The following is a 23136-nucleotide window of genomic DNA, read 5'->3' as shown; positions in this document are numbered from 1 at the left end:
TTCCTGACTGACCTATTAAGACTACATTTCTGGGGGAGGTTGAACTACAATTAGATTATGTATTAAGCCACCGTTTGGGGATGTGGCCTAAGTGATGCCATTTTAGGGCTGTTTTTTTGTTTTTTGGTTTTTGGTTTTTGGTGGTGTTTTTCTTTTAACAATATTAACAATTAATATTCTATCAGCAATATTAATTTCAAGTAACATTGATATGATGTTTTGTAGTTTAAAAAGCAATAACTACTTTTGATAGGTTTCTATACCTTAAATACCTAAAGGAAACACCAGTTCTTTATCTTACAAAATTTATAAGGTATCTTCAGATATACTGCGGAGCTTTTGTAACATTTGATTTTCTATATATATTAGTTTTTATTAACATATCTACACCATGGTAACCATTGGTTGGGTACAAAATAAGATCTGACCAAATCCAGTTATTATCAGAGTAGCTCCATCTAAATCCAAATGGAAAACCTGTTCCTCATTAGAAAATGGCAGTGACAGCACTTTAACTGTACCTGTTTGAAGTTTGTGCCACGTCAAGTTTGTATTCATTTCCTAGGACAGCCACAACAAAATAACGCAAAGTGGGTTTCTAAATCAACCTCCCTCTCCATTCTGGAGGCTCAATGTCTAAAATCAAGGTGTTGGCTAAGCCATGCTTTCTCTGAAATATCTGGAGGAGGATCTTTGCTTGTCTCTTTCGGTTTCTGGTAGTGCTAGGCATCCTTGGTATTCCTTGGCTTGTAGACAACATCATTCTGCCTCTGTAGTGACATAGCATCCTCTGTGTGCCTGTCTTTGCAACATCTTGCCTTTTCTTAAAAGGACATCAGTCATACTGGATTAAGGAGCCACTCTACTCCAGTACGACCTCATTTTAAGTTGTCTAATTACATCTTCAACAGCCCTGTTTCAAAAAAAAAAAAAGTAACATTCTGAGGCACTTGGAATTAAGACATCAAAATATCTTTTAAGAAGATACAACTCAACCCATAATAAAGTTCATCTGCTACAAAATTTAGTTTTGTTATCTCTGTTTCCCTTGATCTGGACTTGCTGTATGTCTGAAAACTACCCTTCCAATTCATTTGAAAGTTATCTTCAGAAACCCATTTATATCTTGGCTATCCGTGAGGTACATGCAAGGAAAGTTCTGGGAGGTTACTGACTTCCTTCTGAATACATCCCATACCACATAAGTCATTTCCACCTTCAGCAGTGTATGGTGAAAATGTCAGTATCTCATCTGTCAGTAATCAACTATGAAAAAAAAAGAAGGAAAATAACAACAGAAGGTTATAATAAACACTTTAAAAGATAGAATAAATACCTAGATATGTATAGCACAAATATTGTTTTTTACTTGTGTATTTTTAGTTACAGGTACTCTTCAAGAACATTTTGCCAAATATTATAACCAATAATACATATGATTTTATTTAAAAACTTAGAAACATATAATATCATAATTTAATATGGAATTTTAAAATAACTTAGAAGGGTAAAAGGGTAAAAGATCTTAATGGTGTCTCTTAATAATTTACAAGCTATTATTAGCAGAAATGTAATATGTAACTCCAAGATACTGCCAGTGACAAGTAAAAATTACAGAATATAATTTGGCTTTGAGCTTCTACAATTGCAGCATGAAAGCTGGCTGCACACATTCTATTTTTATTCCACATAATGAATATATATTCTAGAGTTTTTCTTGAAGATTTTCAAGTAAATTAGAACCTAGAGGCCTTTCTAGTTGAGAGTGAAAATGCATAAAAAATGTAATAGATAAAATGAGTAGGATCTTTAGTTTCACAGCTAACAATTTGTCACAGCAAGAAAATATTTGCTAAAATGAACTGACCAGTTATAGAAATAAATCTCATTCAATCCATCTCTTCACCACTCTAGCTTACCATAAACATCTGTAACTGCACATTTAGTCTTTCAGTCTGAGGCTCGTTTTTGTATGTTAAAAACACCCAATTATAAGATATAAATTTATAGCAAAGTGATATTTTGGACTTTCAAAAGAATTGTGTTTTATGAAGTTGATAAAATTGATGGTAGCACACTGATAGATTTGCCATTGGCAAGAGTATCTGGAAGAGTTAAAACAGGTTATAACGGAAGAAAGGAAATCAACAGAGATTAAGATGACATATGCATGATCAAAAGAGACTGCTTCAGATGGAAAAGAGTGAGTGGTTCTAAATTTTTAAAGTCCTATAATATTTTTTTCAAAATAATCTTTTTGATGATCAAAGTGTAGTAGATAAGAACTTTGATTATAGAACCTGGGGTTTAAATCACATCTTTACTACTTACTACCTGTGAGCCTTTGGCAAGTTACTTAAATTTTCTGTGACTCAGTTTTCCTTTCTATATATTGGCAATAATAATAGTACTTATTACATAAATTTGATATAATATTTATATTATTTACAATATGTATGCTTCCTAGGAACATGATTAGCACATAGAAAATACAGTGTGGTAGCTATGATTATATTTGCAAAGCTAATAGCAGTATGCTCCAAACTAGGTTATCATATTCCAATGTATGAATATGATAATAGCTCATAAAATAAAATAATAGCTGACTGCAAAAGCCTCAACAAACATAAAAAAATATTTTTTCATAGCATGATCACAAACCTGACGTCCCCCCCCAAGTGTTACATATATGACTAGTGTAGTCTGGCACTCAGCTACATAGTAACACATTTGTGGTTTTAAGAACATATATTTTTCCTAAAACAGACCTGAATGTGTGATGCCTGAAGTAAAGATTTCAGGATGAAGTGACCTAAGGTATGAGTATGTTCTTCCTGGCCAGTCTGGGAGGTAGGAAAATGTCACTAGAAGTGTGACCATTAATGATCATTTGTTGTAAAAAAAAAAAAAAAGAGCTCAGACATGTTCTGGATGGTTTATTCATATGTATATTGAAATCACTGGGAATATTAAGAGTTAAGGTAGGCAGAAAGATTGTGAATCAGCAGCTAAATTTATTTGTGAATTATGGGGAGAGGATGGAAGAGAATTTTGTAGCTGAATGGCCTGTGATTCAAAGAAGTAGGTCTTTTCTATCTGTCTGTCTCTCTCTCCATCCATCCATTCATCCATCCAACCACCCATCCGTCTCTCATTTTTTTATCTATCTAATGAAGACTGGTTTGGGAAACAGAAATAATACAGAAGTGCCAGTTTAGTTATTGATGATCTTCCTTGCTGAGGTAGAATGGATATGAGAGAAAAATTGGCCTCCAATTGTTAAAATTATTAGACAAATGGTTTTCTTAAGGGGCAGCCAGAATTTCTCAAAGTTAATGTGGTGAAGAACATGTTTTTATAAGAAGTGGAAGGAAAAAGAGAGTTTTCTGATCAGAGAGCAGGTCACTATGTTGGGTTTGAGTTGGGAAGGAATGGAGATTGTGTCGGAGAAGGAAATGTACACAGCAATATGGGGAAACTTGGATTTCTTAGGGTCACAAAGGTAAACCAGGGTATGAAACACAAAGGAATTTGTCCAGATTGTCCCTTAGAAGGGACTGGACAACTGTGTCTTGCACTATGGCCTGAAATGTGGATCTTTGGGGTAAGATGAGGGGACACATAGGCAGATTTCACCTGGCAGAATGGCACCCTTGAATTTGTTAGCAGTGTTAAAAGACAAGCTGAAACATATTAAAATTTTAAGAATTTATCTGAGCAAAAATCAATTTCAATTGGGCTGTGCCAAACCAGAAGTGGTTAAGAAGCATTCCACTCAGAGGAGCTAAGGGAAAACTTTTATAGAGAAAAGGAGAAAGCAAAGTAAGGAAATGGTTGATTGGCTATAGCTTAAGGCATACTTGGCTATTTGTGATTGGTTGTCAGTTTTGAAAAGTTGAGGCATTTACAGGCTTAGACTCTGGGTGGTTTACATAGGCACCAGGGCATTAGAGCCAACTCAGTCTAATGGCTTCCTTGTTTAACTTAACAGCAGTAAACATACGGTTCTTAAAGTGAAATAGTGCTAACAGCTTGGAAAATCTACTCCTTCGGCCTCTCCCTATTTCATAAAATAACCACCCGTAGAATTTAAGTAAGCAAAATCATTCCCTTGTGATTCTCAGTTTAAATAAGCAGCTGTATTGAGTATATTGATTTAGCTCTTTCTTCATTTAGATTTTGTCATCTTAATAAGTTGATTCACATTAGGCATGCATATTAGAATGAAATATTTTCTTAATGTGCACACATGCCAACTCTTTATTAAAATAATAAAAAGAGCTACTTGTTCACAGGATTTAGATTATGTTATACATATTTGACTTAAAAAGCTATTTGCTCAATGACTACCATATGTGAATACATTTACAAAATTCAATAAAAAGCAAGAATAAATAAGACCAGATATTTTTAAGCTATTAGGATGGGCATGGCAAAGATGTTTTTGCAACCTTTGTCCATACAATTTCCTTTAAAAATGATTAGAGCTGTTACATAAGGAATGGACAATTAATCTTTATTTTGAGTTGATAAAGCCTATTACAATTTTAAAGATTTTTTTAAAAGGTTCTGGTGTCTAGTCAACATATTTATTTACTATAAGATTGGTAAGAATTGTTTTGTCCAATAGATACAAAGTATTTATTTTAGTGGGAACAAACTAAATACAAATAAACAAGCACTCGTCTGGATAGAGAAGGGAGATAAGTGAGAACTTCCAGGGAATGCCATGGTAATTAATCCTATTTAACATTTTAAAGCCCCATAAACCTTCTGGTAGACGAAATAAGGCAGCAGAAAACCAGGTGTTTTACTTAGAAGGTCAGTGGCAATGCCAGTAGGTAGATCTTCCTAGTACTGGCAATTTCCTTTCAAGTGCTAAAGATTTCAGGAGGGTAATAACAGCAACAGTGAGCACTTAACAGAGAAAGGTTAAGGTCTGTGATTGTTGGTTTAGTTGCAGCTTGAGGCTACAATTGTAGTCTAAAGTTACTTTCAATTTTATCTGGAAACATTAGTAATGAATTTCAAATATCTTTTTTATGCTATTCATAATATGCACAAGACAATTGGAAAATTAAAATTTTGTTTTAAAATATTTAAACATATCATTTATAGCATCTTTCCTGTGGAATGTTAAAGTACATTTAAAACTTGGGCATTCACATTCAGAAAATCCGTGTGAGCCATATAGAATGCCTTAAAAATAAAACATTTTTCTTCTTATTAATGTTATCTCTTCAACAGCTCTTTCAAGAGAATTAATGTTGGTCCTATTGATTTTTTAAATGTTACAAAACCTAAAAAACTTAAAAGATGTAATTAATTTTTATGTAATCCTTTTCTTCTAATACAGCTATTTCAGGATAACATCAGTTGTATGTGATTAACAATCATAATTTGTAATGTTAATTATTTACTCTCTGCCCTTTCACCCTGTTTATTTTTTAGAACACTGTTGACAATCTGTAATTATTTTATTGAATTATTTGATTACCTGTTCCCACTTATCCTCTCTAGAAAATTAACTCCATGAAGACAAAGACTATGTCATTCTTATTTACTACCTTATCTCCAACCCCTAGCATAGTTCTTGGCATATGTTGGTTGTTAAAAAGGGAAAGACAAAAGGGGGAGGAAGGGAGAGGGGAGAAGCAGAAAGCTAGTGTACAAGGAGATGTTTAGAGAACCAACTAGTAGAGAAGCCAACCCATCCATATCGAGTATGTAGGAGAGGCTTAAAGATAACGCCGGAAGAATATGTATTTCTAACAAAGTATATCTATTTCCTGACCCCTTAAGCTTTGATGCAGTCTACACATTTGTCAAGTAAAGAGTGAATATATCTTCTTCTCCTCAACTTCACAAATGTGATGTATTTCCTTTAAAACAGAGGACCACTGAGCTCTGATCTACTGAGATCACTGTTACTGTGACATGGTCATGATTAGTTTGAGGAAGAAGAGCTGGCAAAGGGTGAGGAAGAGCTCATCCTCTGATATGCTCTTGAACAAGTAATTGGTGTGTCTTTCCAGGAATTTACAGTTGCTGTTTTTCTGTCTCCACCAAGGAGAATAAAGAAAAAGGCACAGAACTGGAAGATCTACTCCATTGTCCTAACCTCACCCTCATCACCATGACCCGACCTGAGACCATCAAAATTGATCCTATGTATTTTACCTCTTTTATGAAAGTCAGTATAATAATTTTTGATTTCTAAGTCATGATATATGCCCAGAAAACTAATATGCACACATCTCCACAGCAGGGAGACAATCCTCTTCACCCACCTCCGGCGTTTTCTTTTTTTCTTTCCAGTTTTATTTATCCTCAACTTATTGTCTAACATGCTATATATTTTACTTATATATTTATTTTTCCCCCTTTACTAGCATGTAAGTTACACATGGGCGGGATTTTTGTCTGTCTTGTTTTCAGAGTCTAGGAGTCTGACACATAATAGATAGTCAAAAATGATTTGTTGAATAGATATCTAAATAAACAAATGAAGAAGAATAATGGAGAATAGTTTACTTTGGGAGGGACAGGGTTTTTTTTTGTTGTTGTTGTTTTGTTTTGTTTTGTTTCGGGACAAAAAAGAATATAATATCAAAACACTGAATCATCCTTGAGTTATTACAATTCCTCATACAACCTTGACAGTTCTATTACTTTGAAATTAAATATGTATCCCCTTTGGGATACTGTGTACCTGAGCTCCCTGGATGATAGACATTCTACTAATACTTCTATTTTGTCACACTGGCTCCAATCTCTGTGGAGCCTAAGATTCGTGTAACCTGATTTTTGATCATTAAAGAAAGTGAGACTCTTTAATTGTCTTTTAGCCTTAGACAGTTCACCAAACACTGATACATTTGAGAACCATACTCAATATTTTACAGTAGATAACAAAAAAAAAAATTATGAGTGGTCTCCTTGACTAAAGCTTCATTGTAGGATACTTAGATAACAGTATGTTCACTGAGTCTGGCTCTGTCATCACTAGTCCAGAAATAACATGTGTTTTGAGGAGTCTAGACTGGGAAGTTTTTGGAACCAGTACCAGACATAAATAAAAGACATGCTGACAGCTATGAAAGCCCTACAAGTTTGCATCCCCTGTGTCAAAGAATGCTTAATGTATTACTGTGCACTTGGGAAGGAAACCTGCTTATTTTCTGTCATACTTTCTTGCAGACAATCAGACACTCATTACTTTAAGATTATCAAAACTGTAGATATCTAAAGCAATTTCTCCATGCTGGTTGAAAGGTCACAGGAAAGTATCGTCCTCATTTGGAATACCCTGAACTATATACAGATCCATCAGGAAACCTAAAGGAGAGAAGTTACTAGGAAATATGTTTTAAGTAGGCTGCTTTTGACCAAAAAATGGAGAAAGCATGTATTTGAAATATTGATGATAAGAGAAAAATCACCTCTCTCCTGTCCATGGGCATAGACCAATATAGGTGAACAGAGTTGGGTTTTTTTTTGGTTTTGTTTTTTTGTTTTAGAAAACTTCTAGCCAGGACCATTTGCTTCTCTCGTGTATTCATTAAAAGAGCACATCCAGCTTAAATTGTGTAATCATGATCAAATCAAGATCAAGATCAAATCAAGATCAAGCTAGTCTTATGCCAACATTCAGGAAAAAAAAGGTAGAAGTTCATTCTCTTTGTCTAATACATGATTTAGTTTGAGTAAACTATTAAAATAGAAAATATGAGACAGAAAATGATGATTTTCTCCAGGTTTTTCCATCTCTGTTTCTTTATGAACATGTATGAGAATAAACACCACTAAAAAATATTATTAAAATACCTGACCAAACCCTGGTGTCACTGCATCCTTAAAATTACTACAATGTTTGCATTGCAGATCTTTAAGAGCATAGTGAGGTAAGATGAAATACGTTGTCCCCTTACCTGCCGGGAAAGAGTAATTTTCCATGATCTAACAAATAACAGATGGAGAATGACTGAGAGCTCTGTTGCTTTCTAAATAGAAAAGCAGAATTAGTTTTCTCATTAGGCTTATAGGAGAGATGGCTTCAGCCATTAGGTAGTTTTGTTAATCCTTCCAGCTGGACTGTGCAAGAGTGTAGGGCTTAATACTCCCTCTCAACAATATCTATTTATATGGATCAATTAAAGCAGATAAATGTTTTGCCTTTTTCCCCCCTCTAAGGCAGCAAATATCAGCTTAAACAATGAAATGTGACTATGTTACGCAAGAGTAGATAACCCAATATATTGTGGAAGTTCTGTTTGGCAATGTTCAGGTGGAAGGAGGCTGGAGCAGGCTGGGGCTCTCGTGACCCTTATGCTAAACTCCATCCTCAGAGCTGCCTCTGTAGCTCATCCACACTCAGGTGTAACTGAACTTTTAACATGGAAGTGTTCCCCAAAGGGTTATAAAAAAATAGTTTGATAGCACCTGAGAATTTATAGAAGTTAGTATCACTAATCCATTGATTTAACAAAGAAATTCTGAAGCATACTGCTTTATCAAAAACAGTAATACATTGTGAACACACAGAACTGCCTGTGCAAGCTGGTGTGGAAATCGGCGGTGAATTGTTTGAATAAGAAGGACATCACATTTTTAAAAAAATCATTATTTTTGACTTTAAATGATTACTTTTGAGTGCACATCATATGTTGTTTCACATCTAACTCTACATGAGTGTATGTTTGCCTGTTTATGTGTATACATGCGCCTGCATGTGTGTGTGTGTGTATAATCTTCACGATAGCCATTTGAGATAAATGTTACTATCTTCAATTTCTAGTTGAGGAATGGTTAAATGATTTGCCAGAAATTATACAACTGTTAAGTGGCATTGGCAGAAACGGAACCCAGAGCTGGCTGACTTCAAGAGCCTGCATTTTCTGATTACATGGCACCGCCTTTTAAAAAACACACTATAATGTGCAGCTGGACTACCTCTATATACGGGAGAATAGGAAAAACCATGGACACAGCTATGCAGCCCCCTGGATGGATAGGAATGTTTGAAAAATCTTGGGGAGCTCTTTTATTTGAGAGGTAATAGTCAAAGCAGTAGGGTATGAAAAAGCTACAGCTTCAGTCCATAGGACAGAGCACAGAGTAGAAAAGCAGTTTGATGATTTTTCTTACCCACAGTTGGATAGATTTTCATCATCAATCGGTGCATTAATTCTCTCTGGCTCCTGGAAATAGTCATTTGCTTAATAGCTCTTTTGTGACCGAGAGAGTTAATGCACAATCCCAAACGGTTTAACTTCCAGCTGAGGAGGAGTTTAGGCAGAGAAAGGAAAAAAAAAATCTAACTTCATTTTTCACAAATATTTTGAAGATGAAACTTAGAACAAACAATCTCACTATTTTTGTTGAGAAAGAGCCCTGTTTTATTTTGACAGAGGTCACTGAGACGTAGGAGGCAATTTTCATGTGGAGATATTTCCTTGAGTCACTATAAATGGAGCAAAGAAAATGAGTGAAATACAAAATGTTCTTGTAAAGTTCAGATTTTTCTGGGTCCTACTGTGAAAATTTTGTGTTAGAAAGTTTGGACTAAATTCTAAGTACCTATCTGAACTTTTTTAACTTTATATGTTTGGAATGGTTAAAAATAATCGTCCAGTAACCGAAAATCTGTATTTTTCATAGGTTCTGTTCTTTGCCCTACTGCAGACTTAAAATGATCTATTAAATGATTATTATGTATAATTAATTGTGCTATAGAAATGTTTAGATGGTTATAATTGTATGCTTAATTTTTTTGTCAGGTGATAAAACAGGAAGAACTTGGCAAGGATCTTTCTGATTGTACTTTGTATGATCTACTGAAATACGATGATTTTAACTCTGACAAGCACCTGGCTCTTGAAGAACTTTATAAAACATTCCGTGAGTATAATATTCATTCTCTAATTCTTCTTTGTTCTTTTTCCTGTTTCTTTACACAATACAGTGTGTTTGCTTGATCTCAGAGTACAAGCTGTTTTTTTAAGAGAAGTGATAAAGATAATTAAAGTACTTAACTGTGTTGAAACATATGTAAAAGCTAAGGAGTTTAATAATTCTAAAATGAAAAACTGGGAATACTTGATAACCCTAGAAATCAGTTCTTCCTGATTTTATTTGAAAACATCAATTCCAAAATGTTTTTTCTAAGGTTTGGAGTAGGAGCAGCGCTTGACTGGTTTTCACCATATATCAAAAACAATTTAATTATTTATGCAGGACTTTTTCTTTTTTACACTATTGGGAAACTAAAGTAGATTACTAGATAGAGTTTGTATTATGTTAACAAGCATAGGAATGGAAAATTGTATTTATGTTAAAGTACTTTGGAATAATTTATATATGTTTCAATTGCTTAAAGACTTCTTACAATTGACTATATGGACTTTATAAAAGGGAGTTATAAAGATGATCTCTCTGGCTTAAAAAAGTTGTCTACCAGGTTATTTTTTAAAAATAATTCAAAGAGGAAAGACTAGGGGACAAAAACCAGAAAGGAAAGATTTAGGAGATGTGTGCAAAAATTAAATTAACTTGTTAGTGTTTTGAAAATCACCAAAGAATCAAAGTTCAACAGGATTTAATTTAGCACTGAAACCAGTATTTTTTTAACTCTTCTTTTTTTATTTTCTTTAAATTTTTTAATTGTTATGTTAATCACCATACATTACATCATTAGTTTTTGATGTAGTGTTCTATGATTCATTGTTTGTGCATAACACCCAGTGCTCCACGCAGAACGTGCCCTCTTTAATACCCATCACCAGGCTAACCCATCCCCCTACCCTCCTCCCCTCCAGAACCCTCAGTTTGTTTTTCAGAGTCCATCGTCTCTCATGGTTCGTCTCCCCCTCTGATTTCCCCCCTTCATTCTTCCCCTCCTGCTACCTTCTTCTTCTTCTTTTTTTTCCTTAACATATATTGCATTATTTGTTTCAGAGGTACAGATCTGTGATTCAACAGTCTTGCACAATTCACAGCGCTCACCAGAGCACATACCCTCCCCAGTGTCTATCACCCAGCCACCCCATTCCTCCCACCCCACCCCCACTCCAGCAACCCTCAGTTTGTTTCCTGAGATTAAGAATTCCTCATATCAGTGAGGTCATGTGATACATGTCTTTCTCTGACTTATTTCACTCAGCATAACACCCTCCAGTTCCATCCACGTCGTTGCAAATGGCAAGATCTCATTCCTTTTGATGGCTGCATAATATTCCATTATGTATATATACCACATCTTCTTTATCCATTCATCTGTCGATAGACATCTTGGCTCTTTCCACAGTTTGGCTATTGTGGACATTGCTGCTATAAACATTGGGGTGCACATACCCCTTCGGATCCCTACATTTGTATCTTTGGGGTAAATACCCAGTAGTGCAATTGCTGGATCGTATGGTAGCTCTATTTTCAACTGTTTGAGGAACCTCCATACTGTTTTCCAGAGGGGTTGCACCAGCTTGCATTCCCACCAACAGTGTAGGAGGGTTCCCCTTTCTCCGCATCCCTGCCAACATCTGTCGTTTCCTGACTTGTTAATTTTAGCCATTCTGACTGGCATTAGGTGATATCTCATTGAGATTTTGATTTGGATTTCCCTGATGCCGAACGATGTTAAGCACTTTTTCATGTGTCTGTGGGTCATTTGGATGTCTTCTTTGGAAAAATGTCTGTTCATGTCTTCTGACTATTTCTTGATTGGATCATTTGTTCTTTGGGTGTTGAGTTTGATAAGTTCTTTTTAGATTTTGGATACTAGCCCTTTATCTATCTTCTATCTATCATCTATCATCTATCTATCTATCATCTATCTATCATCTCTCTTAATATGTTATATGTACATACATGTATATATTGCTTTCCAGAAAGGCAGGAAATAGTATATGTACTTAGTGTGAAAAAATCTGTTTTGTATTATGCCTCTGCCATCTATCAGTGGTCTGATATTAGGGAAATTAGTTAAATATCTGAAAATTCATATAAACAAGGATAGTAATTTTGTTATATGATAATTTTATATTAAACATTAAATTATATGTTATGTAATATTTGCTACAAGCAAAATAATATATGTGAAATAGTTGCAGGTTACAAAGCTTTAAGGCAAGATATCAGTGTGCTCTTCAGATTTAATTAAATTGCATTTCCATTTTGAATTAAAAGTCAGGATAACAAGGCAGGATGACTCCATAAACAGTTAATCCCTTAAAAGTATGTCACAAAGAGAGACAATATTTCAAAGGTAACAATAGGAAAGCAGTATTATTATTATTCTGTGTTTGTATGAAGAAACTGAAGCACAGAGAAGTTAAGAACTAAGTGGCTGAGTTTTAATTAAACCTCTGTCAGACTATGAAGTCTATGTGTTTTCCACTAAACTTTACTCCGTAATAGGCATTTGTTTGTATGCTCATGGTGGCAAGGAAAAGATATTACGGTTTATCAGGAAATAAATTTTGTTTATATTGTTTTATATTTATATTATATTCATACCATCCTATTATTATATAAATGCTATGTGCCAGATAGAAGGGATAAACATCATAAAAAGACCTACATAAAATATTAAGTGAATTGAGAAAATACTCTTCAGTTTGGGAAATCAAACAGACTTTTTGAAGATGGTAGCTATTGAATTAATCTCCAGGATGAGTGAGTATGGGCTTTGGGGAACAGGAGATGGGAAATTGGACAAAAAGAATAGTATACATAAAAACTCAAGTGTGTGGCATATCAGGTATTTACAGAAACTAATTCAACTGCAAGATCTGTTCCAGTTCTGAAATGCTATGAAAATATATCAATTATTATTGCTATTTTACTAACTTGTTTTATTAAACAAGCAGTCTAATCTACCAACTCCAATCCCTCACCCTTACACTATGCAGATACATGGATTTGACTAAATAAAAGTAATTGAAACTTGTAGCAAGAGCAGAAAATATTTTTAATGGTATGCAATTGATCAAGCATCAATAAGATAATTAAGTGGATGTCTGTGTAGAATTTTTACTCAAAATATGGTTATTGTTGGTAATGAAATGGTGGAGCTAGAAACTAAAACAATAAAAATAGTGTATAAATAATGTTATTTTTATGACAGCACAGCAAAGACTGAACAATGATCCCTGGCAATATCAGTAAGTAAGAATCTTGTCCAGAATATTGCTGCTTGCACCTATTTCAGGGAAAAATTGATACTGCATTTTGAGACATGATTTGATGTTGCTAAGGAAGGCAAGGTGGATCAGTTTATTGTTCTGATAAAGAAAATTCTGCAATTCAGGAATCTGTATCATCAATAAAAACATTCAATAGAGAAAACAGTAAAGTTTTGTCTATGAAGGAGCTACATTATAGTAGGAACTGTTGAAGCTGAAAAGGAAAAATGTCTATATATGATTTGGGTTAACTATTAGAAGGTAATGTGGTAACAATTTTATGGAAATTATTTATAGTAAATGCAATGAGCTTAATGAATATTGTAATGTTTCTGCCATTAGGTCAAAATTATGTATAACACAAAAGGTCTACATTTTTAATATTCTAAGTCATAAAGAGATAGTAGGTAATGAAAGCACTTGGCAATCAGCAATCATATTATGATCTTTTTTTCTTTTTGTATAATTGCAAAACTATTCCTTAACAATGGTAAAATGATGTTCACATAATCATTTAGGGAAGATAATGTTTTTCTAAGTAATGCTGGAATTATATGGAATATTTTAATATTCTTTCTGGTTTCGCCAAGCAATTTTCTAGAAAGTATTACATTATCAGTGTTGTACTTATTTAAACAGGTCATCAAACTATACAACAATCCCTCAGAGATAGCAGAATTAATTTGTATGGATTGTGTCTGCATTAACAGAGATATTTATACTTCTTCAATAGGAAATATATATCTATTTCTTTCTTCCCATCTGTTATAATACTTTACAACTAAACCCACTTTGGTCTTGTGAAGTTTAGTGACAGGTTTTTTATAATGGCATGATTTCAAAAAGTCACTGTATTATAAAACACTAAGGTAGTTTCATGAATAAAAATGTGTAAAAATAGTGAGAAAAACAGTCTATTAAAAAATCATGTATTAAATACCCATGTGTATAGACTGCTGTGATAGTTAAAACAACTTAAAAAGATTGTTTTTCTTTCCCTTAGGAATATATAATCTCAGACAGACAATGACAAAAATGACAGATGTAGTATGGATAAAAATATATATATATTTTTTACATCCAGAATGATTCCTCCAGGTAGTTCCTAAAGAAAACCCAGAAAACTAAAAAGTCCCTAAATGAATGTACAGAGGAATAAACTAAGTCTAGAGAAGTTAAAACAAAACAAAACAAAACAAAACAAAAAACCTCTTGATCCAGTATTTATTTGCTGGTAGATACAGATTTTTGGAGTTCCAGTTTATCATTCTTTCTGCCATGTGTAATAAAATGGAAGAAAGTAAAGTAAAAGGTAATGTGCAAACAAGAAAAGTTAAAGGTAAAAAATAGGATATCATCAACTGTATAAGGCTTTCTGTAAAATAGCCTTTTTCCCCCCTCCTTTTTGAAAAGATGAATTATTTTAATATTTTACAATAGGCATTGGATGGTATTCTTAATTTTTTTCTCCAGAATTTTTGGCATTATTAGAAAGGTATTTAAAATAAATCCTCAGTGTTAGTATCAAATATTCTAAATTATGCCTCGTTTGATTAACAAACTTGGAAATCTATTTAATGGGATCAAATAATTTTAAATGAAGTCAGTGACATAGTTTTGAATACTTAGAGGAAATACTAAATCCTCTGGTCAGATGGTGAACACCTTTCACCCAGGCATTTTGTTGTCTTGAATATTTTCAGTAAGGCGTGTAGATTTTTTAGTGCAAAGGTTTCTTACACAATTAAAAATGAGTCAGCAGAGCCATCATTAATCATAAGGACTTGAATTAACATACAAGGAACCAGCACTTTATTTTCTTCCCATTCAAACTTAAGTTAAAATGTTTGATTGTTTGATTTACATGGAGCACTACATTTTCATTTTAAATCTGTAGGTAAATCCAAATGATTTGCCATCAAACATGACCATACACTAAATTAAGGCATTCAGTTTGAAAAGTGATATTCAGATAAATGTTTATGTTTACTTATTTTTGTAGTCAAACTCAGTTAGGATGATAAAGTGCCATGATAGGATGATTGATTTTAGGAATTAATTGTTTTTATTTCTAGCTAGCAAAAATGGTGCAATTGGCTATCCAGAAAATAATATTTGTTTTGAGAATGCTTTCTATGTACTTTATTTTCTTAAATTATAAGTTAAATTATAAATTGAGAGTTAAATTATAAATTGTTTTGACTCTAGTTCCAAGTCTAAAATTGTATGAAATAAGGAGTTTGCAATTCTGATAGATTCTTCAAATTCCATTAAACCCTTATGAGTTGCAGTTCCCAAAACTATATACATGTATTTCAAGATATATATGTATTCTAGTAGTTCAAGTTCTAATGTCACACTTAAATAAATCTCTATGAATTCAAAATGATCTTTATGTGTGGAAGGATCCAAAAAAAGATGTGTTTCTACTAGGCATGAAATAATTAGTTTTTTGCAAGTATAATGCATCGACGGTGAACATTTATATTGAAACTAATTGTATAATAGTTCTCTCTTCTTTCTTAAAAAGAATAAGTAATTAGGAGTCTAAAATTTTAAAATATTAAAAAAAATGGAACACTTATTTTAAATTGCCTAACTATTCATGATTATACTCAAAATGTCATCTCTTTTTATATGAAACACTTCTTAATAGGATATAGTTTTAATAATGATATTATAAGGAAAAAATCATTTTCTAGGAAATCACAATTGCTATAATAAAAATATTACTTATTGGAACCATCTAATAATCAGAGCAATGAAATATGAATATTATGTTAATATTCATAGATATTAGATCATTAGTATATGAAAGACATTTTTTGAGAAAAATAGCAGAGTTTAGTGAGAATTAAGACTCTTACAGTAATATGGGTTAAAGGTGATAGGGCCAGGACTAAAAGAGCAATAGTAATAATACAGAGAACTGGTCATATTTGGACAATAACTCACAAGCAGAATCCTCTCAACTTGATGAATGATTGCATATGCATGGTATGGAAAGGATAGGGTCAGGGATAACGTCTAGGTCTCTAGCTCACATACCAAGGTGAGCAATGATGCTATTCATTAAAGTAGGGCACACAGGAAGAGAAGCAAGTTTGGGGACATATACTGAGTTAAATTTTCAACATATTGGCATATTCACATAGAAACCCTTGGTTGGAGAATATTGTGCTCTAGAGCTCACGTGGGAGTTCAGGACAACAAATAGAGATATGGGGCATATAGTTAAAATTTGATACTCTGGCAGGGAATGGAGTGTCCAAGGTGAGTATGTAAAGACAGAAGAGATGAGCAAAAGAGCAATAGGGACCTAAAACTTAAAATTAATTAATTAATTTAAAAACAAAACAAGCAAACAAAAAAGCAGAGAGGTAGGAAGTCAACCAAAGCACTACACCGTCATAAAATTTTAATAAGAAATTGTTGACCAGCAATTTCCTTGCCTGAGTTCAAAACGAGAGAGTACATGACAGGTAAATAAATGGCCACTGGATTTGTCAGTAAGGAGGTCGCTGCTGACTTTGGGCACAGCATTTTTGGCAGAGATGTAGAGGTAGAAGCAAAAGTGCTGGTGGTTGAGAGGTTAAATGTAAAAAAAAAAAAAAGAAAAGAAAAGAAAAGAAAAAGCAAAGTGAAATAAAGAAAAATTAAAAAAACATGCCGGGCAAAGAAGCAGAGCATGCAAGCATACATTGACATGCTATTTAGATAAAATCCAAAATAGGTAAAACTCATCTCTGGTTTTAGTAGTTCACGTGATGGTTGCCTTTGTAGGAATTGGCAGGTGATGGGGTGGGAACATAAGGCGAGAAGGGGATTTTTAGAATGCTCATAGCATTCTACTTTTAGCCTTACAAAAAATCCCACACTGCTTTGGGAAAGGCAATATTAGACATTGATATAGCTACTATAGAATAGCCTCACACACAGATCATTGTAGTATGAGACCTTGCAGCAACTTTAATTGCCTGGAACATTGGAAAAATAAGTCCTCTACAGCATACTTTGATTAAAAAAATAATTCACTTGTTTGTATAATTATAATTTTCTATGTTAGAGTTTATAGATATGCCCTGACAGTTTTGGTAAATAAAACTCAGCACCATTCACTTACAGGTAATTTCCACTTTATATTACTGTTACTCTAAGTTCTTTACACCTTATAGGAAAAGGACTGTCCAACATGATTGTTGAGACCCAACCTATACACATGTATTCCAAAAGGACAAATTTTGGTCCTAAACAAAATAAATTATTTTTACATACCAACTGTGAAGATAAAGACAACAGGTAAGGCAATACCAATTTAGACTATAATTTTAAGAAGAAAGAATTATTGTTTTTTTTTTTTTTTTCCATTTTAAGATGACCCTGTCTTCCCAATAGTTAAGATTACCTTTATCTTTGGTAGCTGGTGCACCTTTATGTTTCTTCTTTTGCCTATAGCCTCTTTCATGATTTCTCACTGGTAATTTTGCTTGCTGACCTAACTATTTGGAACTCCTAAAAGCAGACAATTAGATATTTTAGCTTCTCTTTTATTTCAAGTGAAACACTTATATTTATTTCTTAAAGTATTGACTCTTTTTTGTCACATAGATATTGAGAGCAAGGCCTTTTCTGATGCAAAATAAAATTGAAATAAGAAACAATAAAATGGAAATTGATTATTCATTCTTATTTTTCCACACTGCACCGTATCTTGTCAATCATAACTTAGTGGGTCTGACTTAAAATTACTTTTCCCTGACTTCAGCACAGTATTCAACAACAGAGTTAGCCTGAGGCTGTTTTGGACTTTCAAAATCATTTCTGTAATTCATTGGTACTTTGGCTTTGTTAACCCTGTTCTTTACACCGTTTTCTCAGAAACTCCTTGAATTGAGCCTTGCATTGTGCTTGTGTGGTTTGGAAACCCTATCTGCATGACATCTTCTTCATAATGGCTTTCCTTTGGAGATCACCAGCTACACTACTGCCGCAGATCTGATCTATTTGGGCATGACAGAGTTGCTGCAGCTTGGCAGCAAAGCCTTAGCTTCAACTTAAAGTATCTCAGGGGCACCTGGCCAGGTCAGGCAGTAGAGCATATGACTCTTAATCTCCGGCCAAGAGGTCAAGCTCCATGTTGCATGTGGAGCCTATTTAAATAAACAAACAAACAAAGTATCTCAGATTTCCAAACTGAGTTTCTACTAATGGGATTAATTTTTAACTGGCTAACTATTGTTCAACAGTTTAAAACAATGTGAATGTAATGTATCATATTTTAATTACTAGCTGTTTTCTGAATTCCCTACTCAAGGTTAGTCTGAGAAAATGCATTTCATTTACATTTTCCAGTTGAGAGTTTCTTTTTTTTAAGATTTTATTCATTTGAGAAAGAAAGCAGAAGCAGGGGGAGGGGCAGAGGGAGAAACAGGCTCCCTGATGTGGGGATCTACCCAGGACCTGGAATCATGACCTGAGCCGAAGGCAGATGCTTAACCGACTGAGCCACCCAGGCACCCCAGCTGAAAGTTTCTTTATGGGATTCTTCTCTGTCAAATGATCCATTATGGAGGCATTTACCTACAAAGTGAAGGCTATGATATATAAAATCAAATGCTTTTTAAATATATAAGATAATCATGCATGTTTAGGCAATTAAACTTTTAAAACTATTTTTTTTTTAATTCAAGGATTGGAAGCTAGTACTTAGAAAATACATTTTTGCCAAGTGTATTTTAATATATAATTATTATTACCTTCACATTTTTTTAAACCAGCCAGAGGCCTACCCTCTTATTTAAGTGAGTTCTACCACTTTCATAGAGTGGTTACATAGGTGTAAACAGATAAACCAAGAAGTTTTAAGTTGGCCTTATCAATAATATACAGAAATCATAAGATTTAAGTCAACTCTCTAATAATACTTCGAATCCAACCTGTCTTGTTAATAAAAAGAAGAAATGAATCAAAACAAGATAAATGGATTTTTGAGTTTTAATAATTTTTATATATTTATTTTATTTAATGTTATGTTAATCACCATACATTGCATCATTAGTTTTTGATGTAGTGTTCCATGATTCATTGTTTGCATATAACACCCAGTACTCCATTCAGTAGGTGCCCTCTTTAATACCCATCACCAGGCTAACCCATCCCCCCAAACCCCCCCAGAACCCTCAGTTTGTTTCTCAGAGTCCATAGTCTCTCATGGCTCGTCTCTCCCTCCGATTTGCTCCCCTTCATTTTTCCATTCCTTTCTTCTTCTTCTTCTTCCTCCTCCTCTTCTTCTTCTTCTTCTTCTTCTTCCTCTTCTTTTTAACATATATTATTTGTTTCAGAGGTACAGACCTGTGATTCAACGGTCTTACACAATTCACAGAGCTCATCATAGCACATACCCTCCCCAATGTCTATCACCCAGCCACCCCATCCCTCGCACCCCCCCACCACTCCAGCAACCCTCAGTTAGTTTCCTGAGATTAAGAATTCCTCACATCAGTGAGGTCATATGATACATGTCTTTCTCTGATTAACTTATTTCGCTCAGCATAATACCCTCCAGTTCCATCCACGTCCTTGCAAATGGCAAGATTTCGTTCCTTTTGATGGCTGCATAATATTCCATTGTGTGTGTGTGTGTGTGTGTGTGTGTGTGTGTGTGTGTGTGTGTGTGTGTGTATACAACTTCTTTATCCAGTCATCTGTCGATGGACATCTTGGCCCTTTTCACAGTTTGGCTATTGTGGACATTGCTGCTATAAACATCGGGGAGCATGTACCCCTTCAGATCCCTACATTTGTATCTTTGGGGTAAATACCCAGTAGTGCAATTGCTGGGTTGTAGAGTAGCTCTATTTTAACTTTTTGAGGAACCTCCAATCTGTTTTCCAGAGTGGCTGCACCAACTTGCATTCCCACCAACAGTGTAGGAGGGTTCCCCTTTCTCCGCATCCCCGCCAACATCTGTCGTTTCCTGACTTGTTAATTTTAGCTATTCTGACTGGTGTGAGGTGGTATCTCATTGACGTTTTGATTTGGGTTTCCTGATGCCGAGTGTTGTTGAGCACTTTTTCATGTGTCTGTGGGCCATTTGGATGTCTTCTTTGGAAAAATGTCTGTTCATGTCTTCTGCCCATTTCTTGATTGGATCATTTGTTCTTTGGGTGTTGAGTTTGATAAGTTCTTTATACATTTTGGAAACTAGCCCTTTATCTGATATGTCATTTGCAAATATCTTCTCCCATTCTGTCAGTTGTCTTTTGGTTTTGTGGACTGTTTCTTTTGCTGTGCTAAAGCTTTCTATCTTGATGAGGTCCCAAGAGTTCATTTTTGCCCTTGCTTCCCTTGCCTTTGGCGATGTTTCTAGGAAGAAGTTGCTGCGGCTGAGGTCGAAGAGGTTGCTGCCTGTGTTCTCCTTTAGGATTTTGATGGACTCCTGTCTCACATTTAGGTCTTTCAACCATTTTGAGTCTATTTTTGTGTGTGGTGTAAGGAAATGGTCCAGTTTCATTCTTCTGCATGTGGCTGTCCAATTTTCCCAACACCATTTGTTGAAGAGACTGTCTTTTTTCCACTGGACATTCTTTCCTGCTTTGTCAAAGATTAGTTTACTGTGGAGTTGAGGGTCCATTTCTGGGCTCTCTATTCTGTTCCATTGATCTATGTGTCTGTTTTTGTGCTCGTACCATACTGTCTTGATGATGACAGTTTTGTAATAGAGCTGGAAGTCCGGAATGGTGATGCCACCAACTTTGCTTTTCTTTTTCAACATTTCTCTGGTATTCAGGGTCTTTTCTGATTCCATACAAATTTTAGAATTATTTGTTCCATTTTTTTGAAAAAAGTGGATGGTATTTTGATAGGGATTGCCTTAAATGTGTAGAATGCTCTAGGAAGCATTGGCATCTTCACAATATGTGTTCTTCCAATCCATGAGCATGGAATGTTTTTCCATTTCTTTGTGTCTTCCTCAATTTCTTTCATGAGGATTTTATAGTTTTCTGAGTACAGATCCTTTGCCTCTTTGGTTAGATTTATTCCTAGGTATCTTATGGTTTTGGGTACAATTGTAAATGGGATCGGATTCTTAATTTCTCTTTCTTCTGTCTTGTTGTTGGTGTATAGAAATGCCACTGATTTCTGTGCATTGATTTTATATTCTGTCACTTTACTGAATTCCTGTATGAGTTCTAGCAGTTTTGGGGTGGAGTCTTTTGGGTTTTCCTCATAAAGTATCATATCATCTGCAAAGAGTGAGAGTTTGACTTCTTTTTTGCTGATTTGGATGCCTTTGATTTCTTTTGGTTGTCTGATTGCTGTGGCTAGGACTTCTAATACTATGTTGAATAGCAGTGGTGATAGTGTATATCCCTGCCACATTCCAAACCTTAGGGGGAAAGCTCTCAGTTTTTCCCCATTGAGAATGATATTCTCTGTGGGTTTTTCATAGATGACTTTTATGATCTTGCGGTATGTACCCTCTGTCCCTATACTCTGAAGAATTTTCATTAAGAAAGGATGATGTATTTGTCAACTGTTTTTTTCTGAATCTATTGACAGAATCATATGGTTCTTGTTCTTTCTTTTATTAATGTATTGTAACACATTGATTGATTTGCAGATGTTGAACCAAACTTGCAGCCCTGGGATAAATCCTACTTGGTTGTGGGGAATAATGCTTTTAATGTACTGTTGGATGCTATTGGCTAGGATTTTGGTGAGAATTTTTGCATATGTTCATCAAAGACATTGGTCTGTAATTCTCCTTTTTGAGGGGTCCTTGTCTGGTTTGGGGATCAAGGTAATGGTGGCCTCATAAAACGAGTCTGGAAGTTTTCCTTCCATTTCTATTGCTTAGAACAGTTTCAGAAGAATAGGTATTAATTAATTCTTCTTTAAACGTTTGGTACAATTCCCCTGGGAAGCCATCTGGCCCTGGGCTCTTGTTTGTGGGGAGATTTTTGGTGACTGCTTCAATTTCCTTAGTGGTTATAGGTCTGTTCAGGTTTTTAATTTCTTCCTGTTTCAGGTTTGGTAGTTGATATATCTCTAGAAATGGATCCATTTCTTCAGACTATCTAATTTTCTGGCATATAGTGTTCATAATATGTTCTTATAATTGTTTGTATTGCTTTGGTGTTGGTTGTGATCTCTCCACTTTCATTTACGATTTATTTGGGTCCTTTCTCTTTTCTTTTTGATAATTCTGGCCAGGGTTTTATCAATCTTGTTAATTCTTTCAAAGAACCAGTCCTAGTTTCGTTGATCTGTTCTACTGTTCTTTTGGTTTCTATTTCATTGATTTCTGCCTTGATCTTTATAATTTCTCAGCTCCTGATGAATTTAGGCTTTATTTGCTGTCCTTTCTCCAGCTCCTTTAGGTGTAGGGTTAGGTTGTGTATTTGAGACCTTTCTTGTTTCTTGAGAAAGGCTTGTATCACTATATACTTTCCTCTTAGGACTGCCTTTGCTGCATCCCAAAGATTTTGAACAGTTGTGTTTTCATTTTCATTGGTTTCCATGAATTTTTTTAATTCTTCTTTAATTTCCTGGTTGACCCATTCATTCTTTAGTACGATGCTCTTTAGCCTCCATATATTTGAGTTCTTTCTGACTTTCCTCTTGTGATTGAGTTCTAGTTTCAAAACATTGTGGCCTGAAAATATGCAGGGAATGATCCCAATCTTTTGGTACCGGTTGAGACCTGATTTGTGACCTAGGATGTGATCTAATCTGGAGAATGTTCCATGGGCACTAGAGAAGAATGTGTATTCCGTTGCTTTGGGATGGAATGTTCTGAATATGTCTGTAAAGTCCATTTGGTCCAGTGTGTCATTTAAAGTCTTTATTTCCTTGTTGATCTTTTGCTTAGATGATCTGTCCATTTCAGTGAGGGGGGTGTTAAAGTTCCCCACTATTATTGTATTGTTGTCAATGTGTTTCTTTGCTTTTG

At 34.5% G+C, this 23136-nt stretch overlaps 1 protein-coding gene across 2 annotated transcripts in view; it reads left to right on the top strand.

Annotated features, from left to right (window-relative positions):
* Window positions 1–23136, top strand: part of FSTL5 (follistatin like 5) — a 741602-nt gene that overhangs the window by 362604 nt on the left and 355862 nt on the right. For both annotated transcript variants that reach the window (XM_027597352.2, XM_027597351.2), the window contains exon 6: window positions 9780–9900. In XM_027597352.2, coding sequence (XP_027453153.2) covers window positions 9780–9900 — 121 coding nt within the window. The remainder of the gene's footprint in view (window positions 1–9779; window positions 9901–23136) is intronic.

This window comes from Zalophus californianus, chromosome 2, assembly GCF_009762305.2.
Source record: "Zalophus californianus isolate mZalCal1 chromosome 2, mZalCal1.pri.v2, whole genome shotgun sequence".
Classification (NCBI taxonomy): domain Eukaryota; kingdom Metazoa; phylum Chordata; class Mammalia; order Carnivora; family Otariidae; genus Zalophus; species Zalophus californianus.
This window is presented reverse-complemented; position numbering and strand designations above follow the sequence as displayed.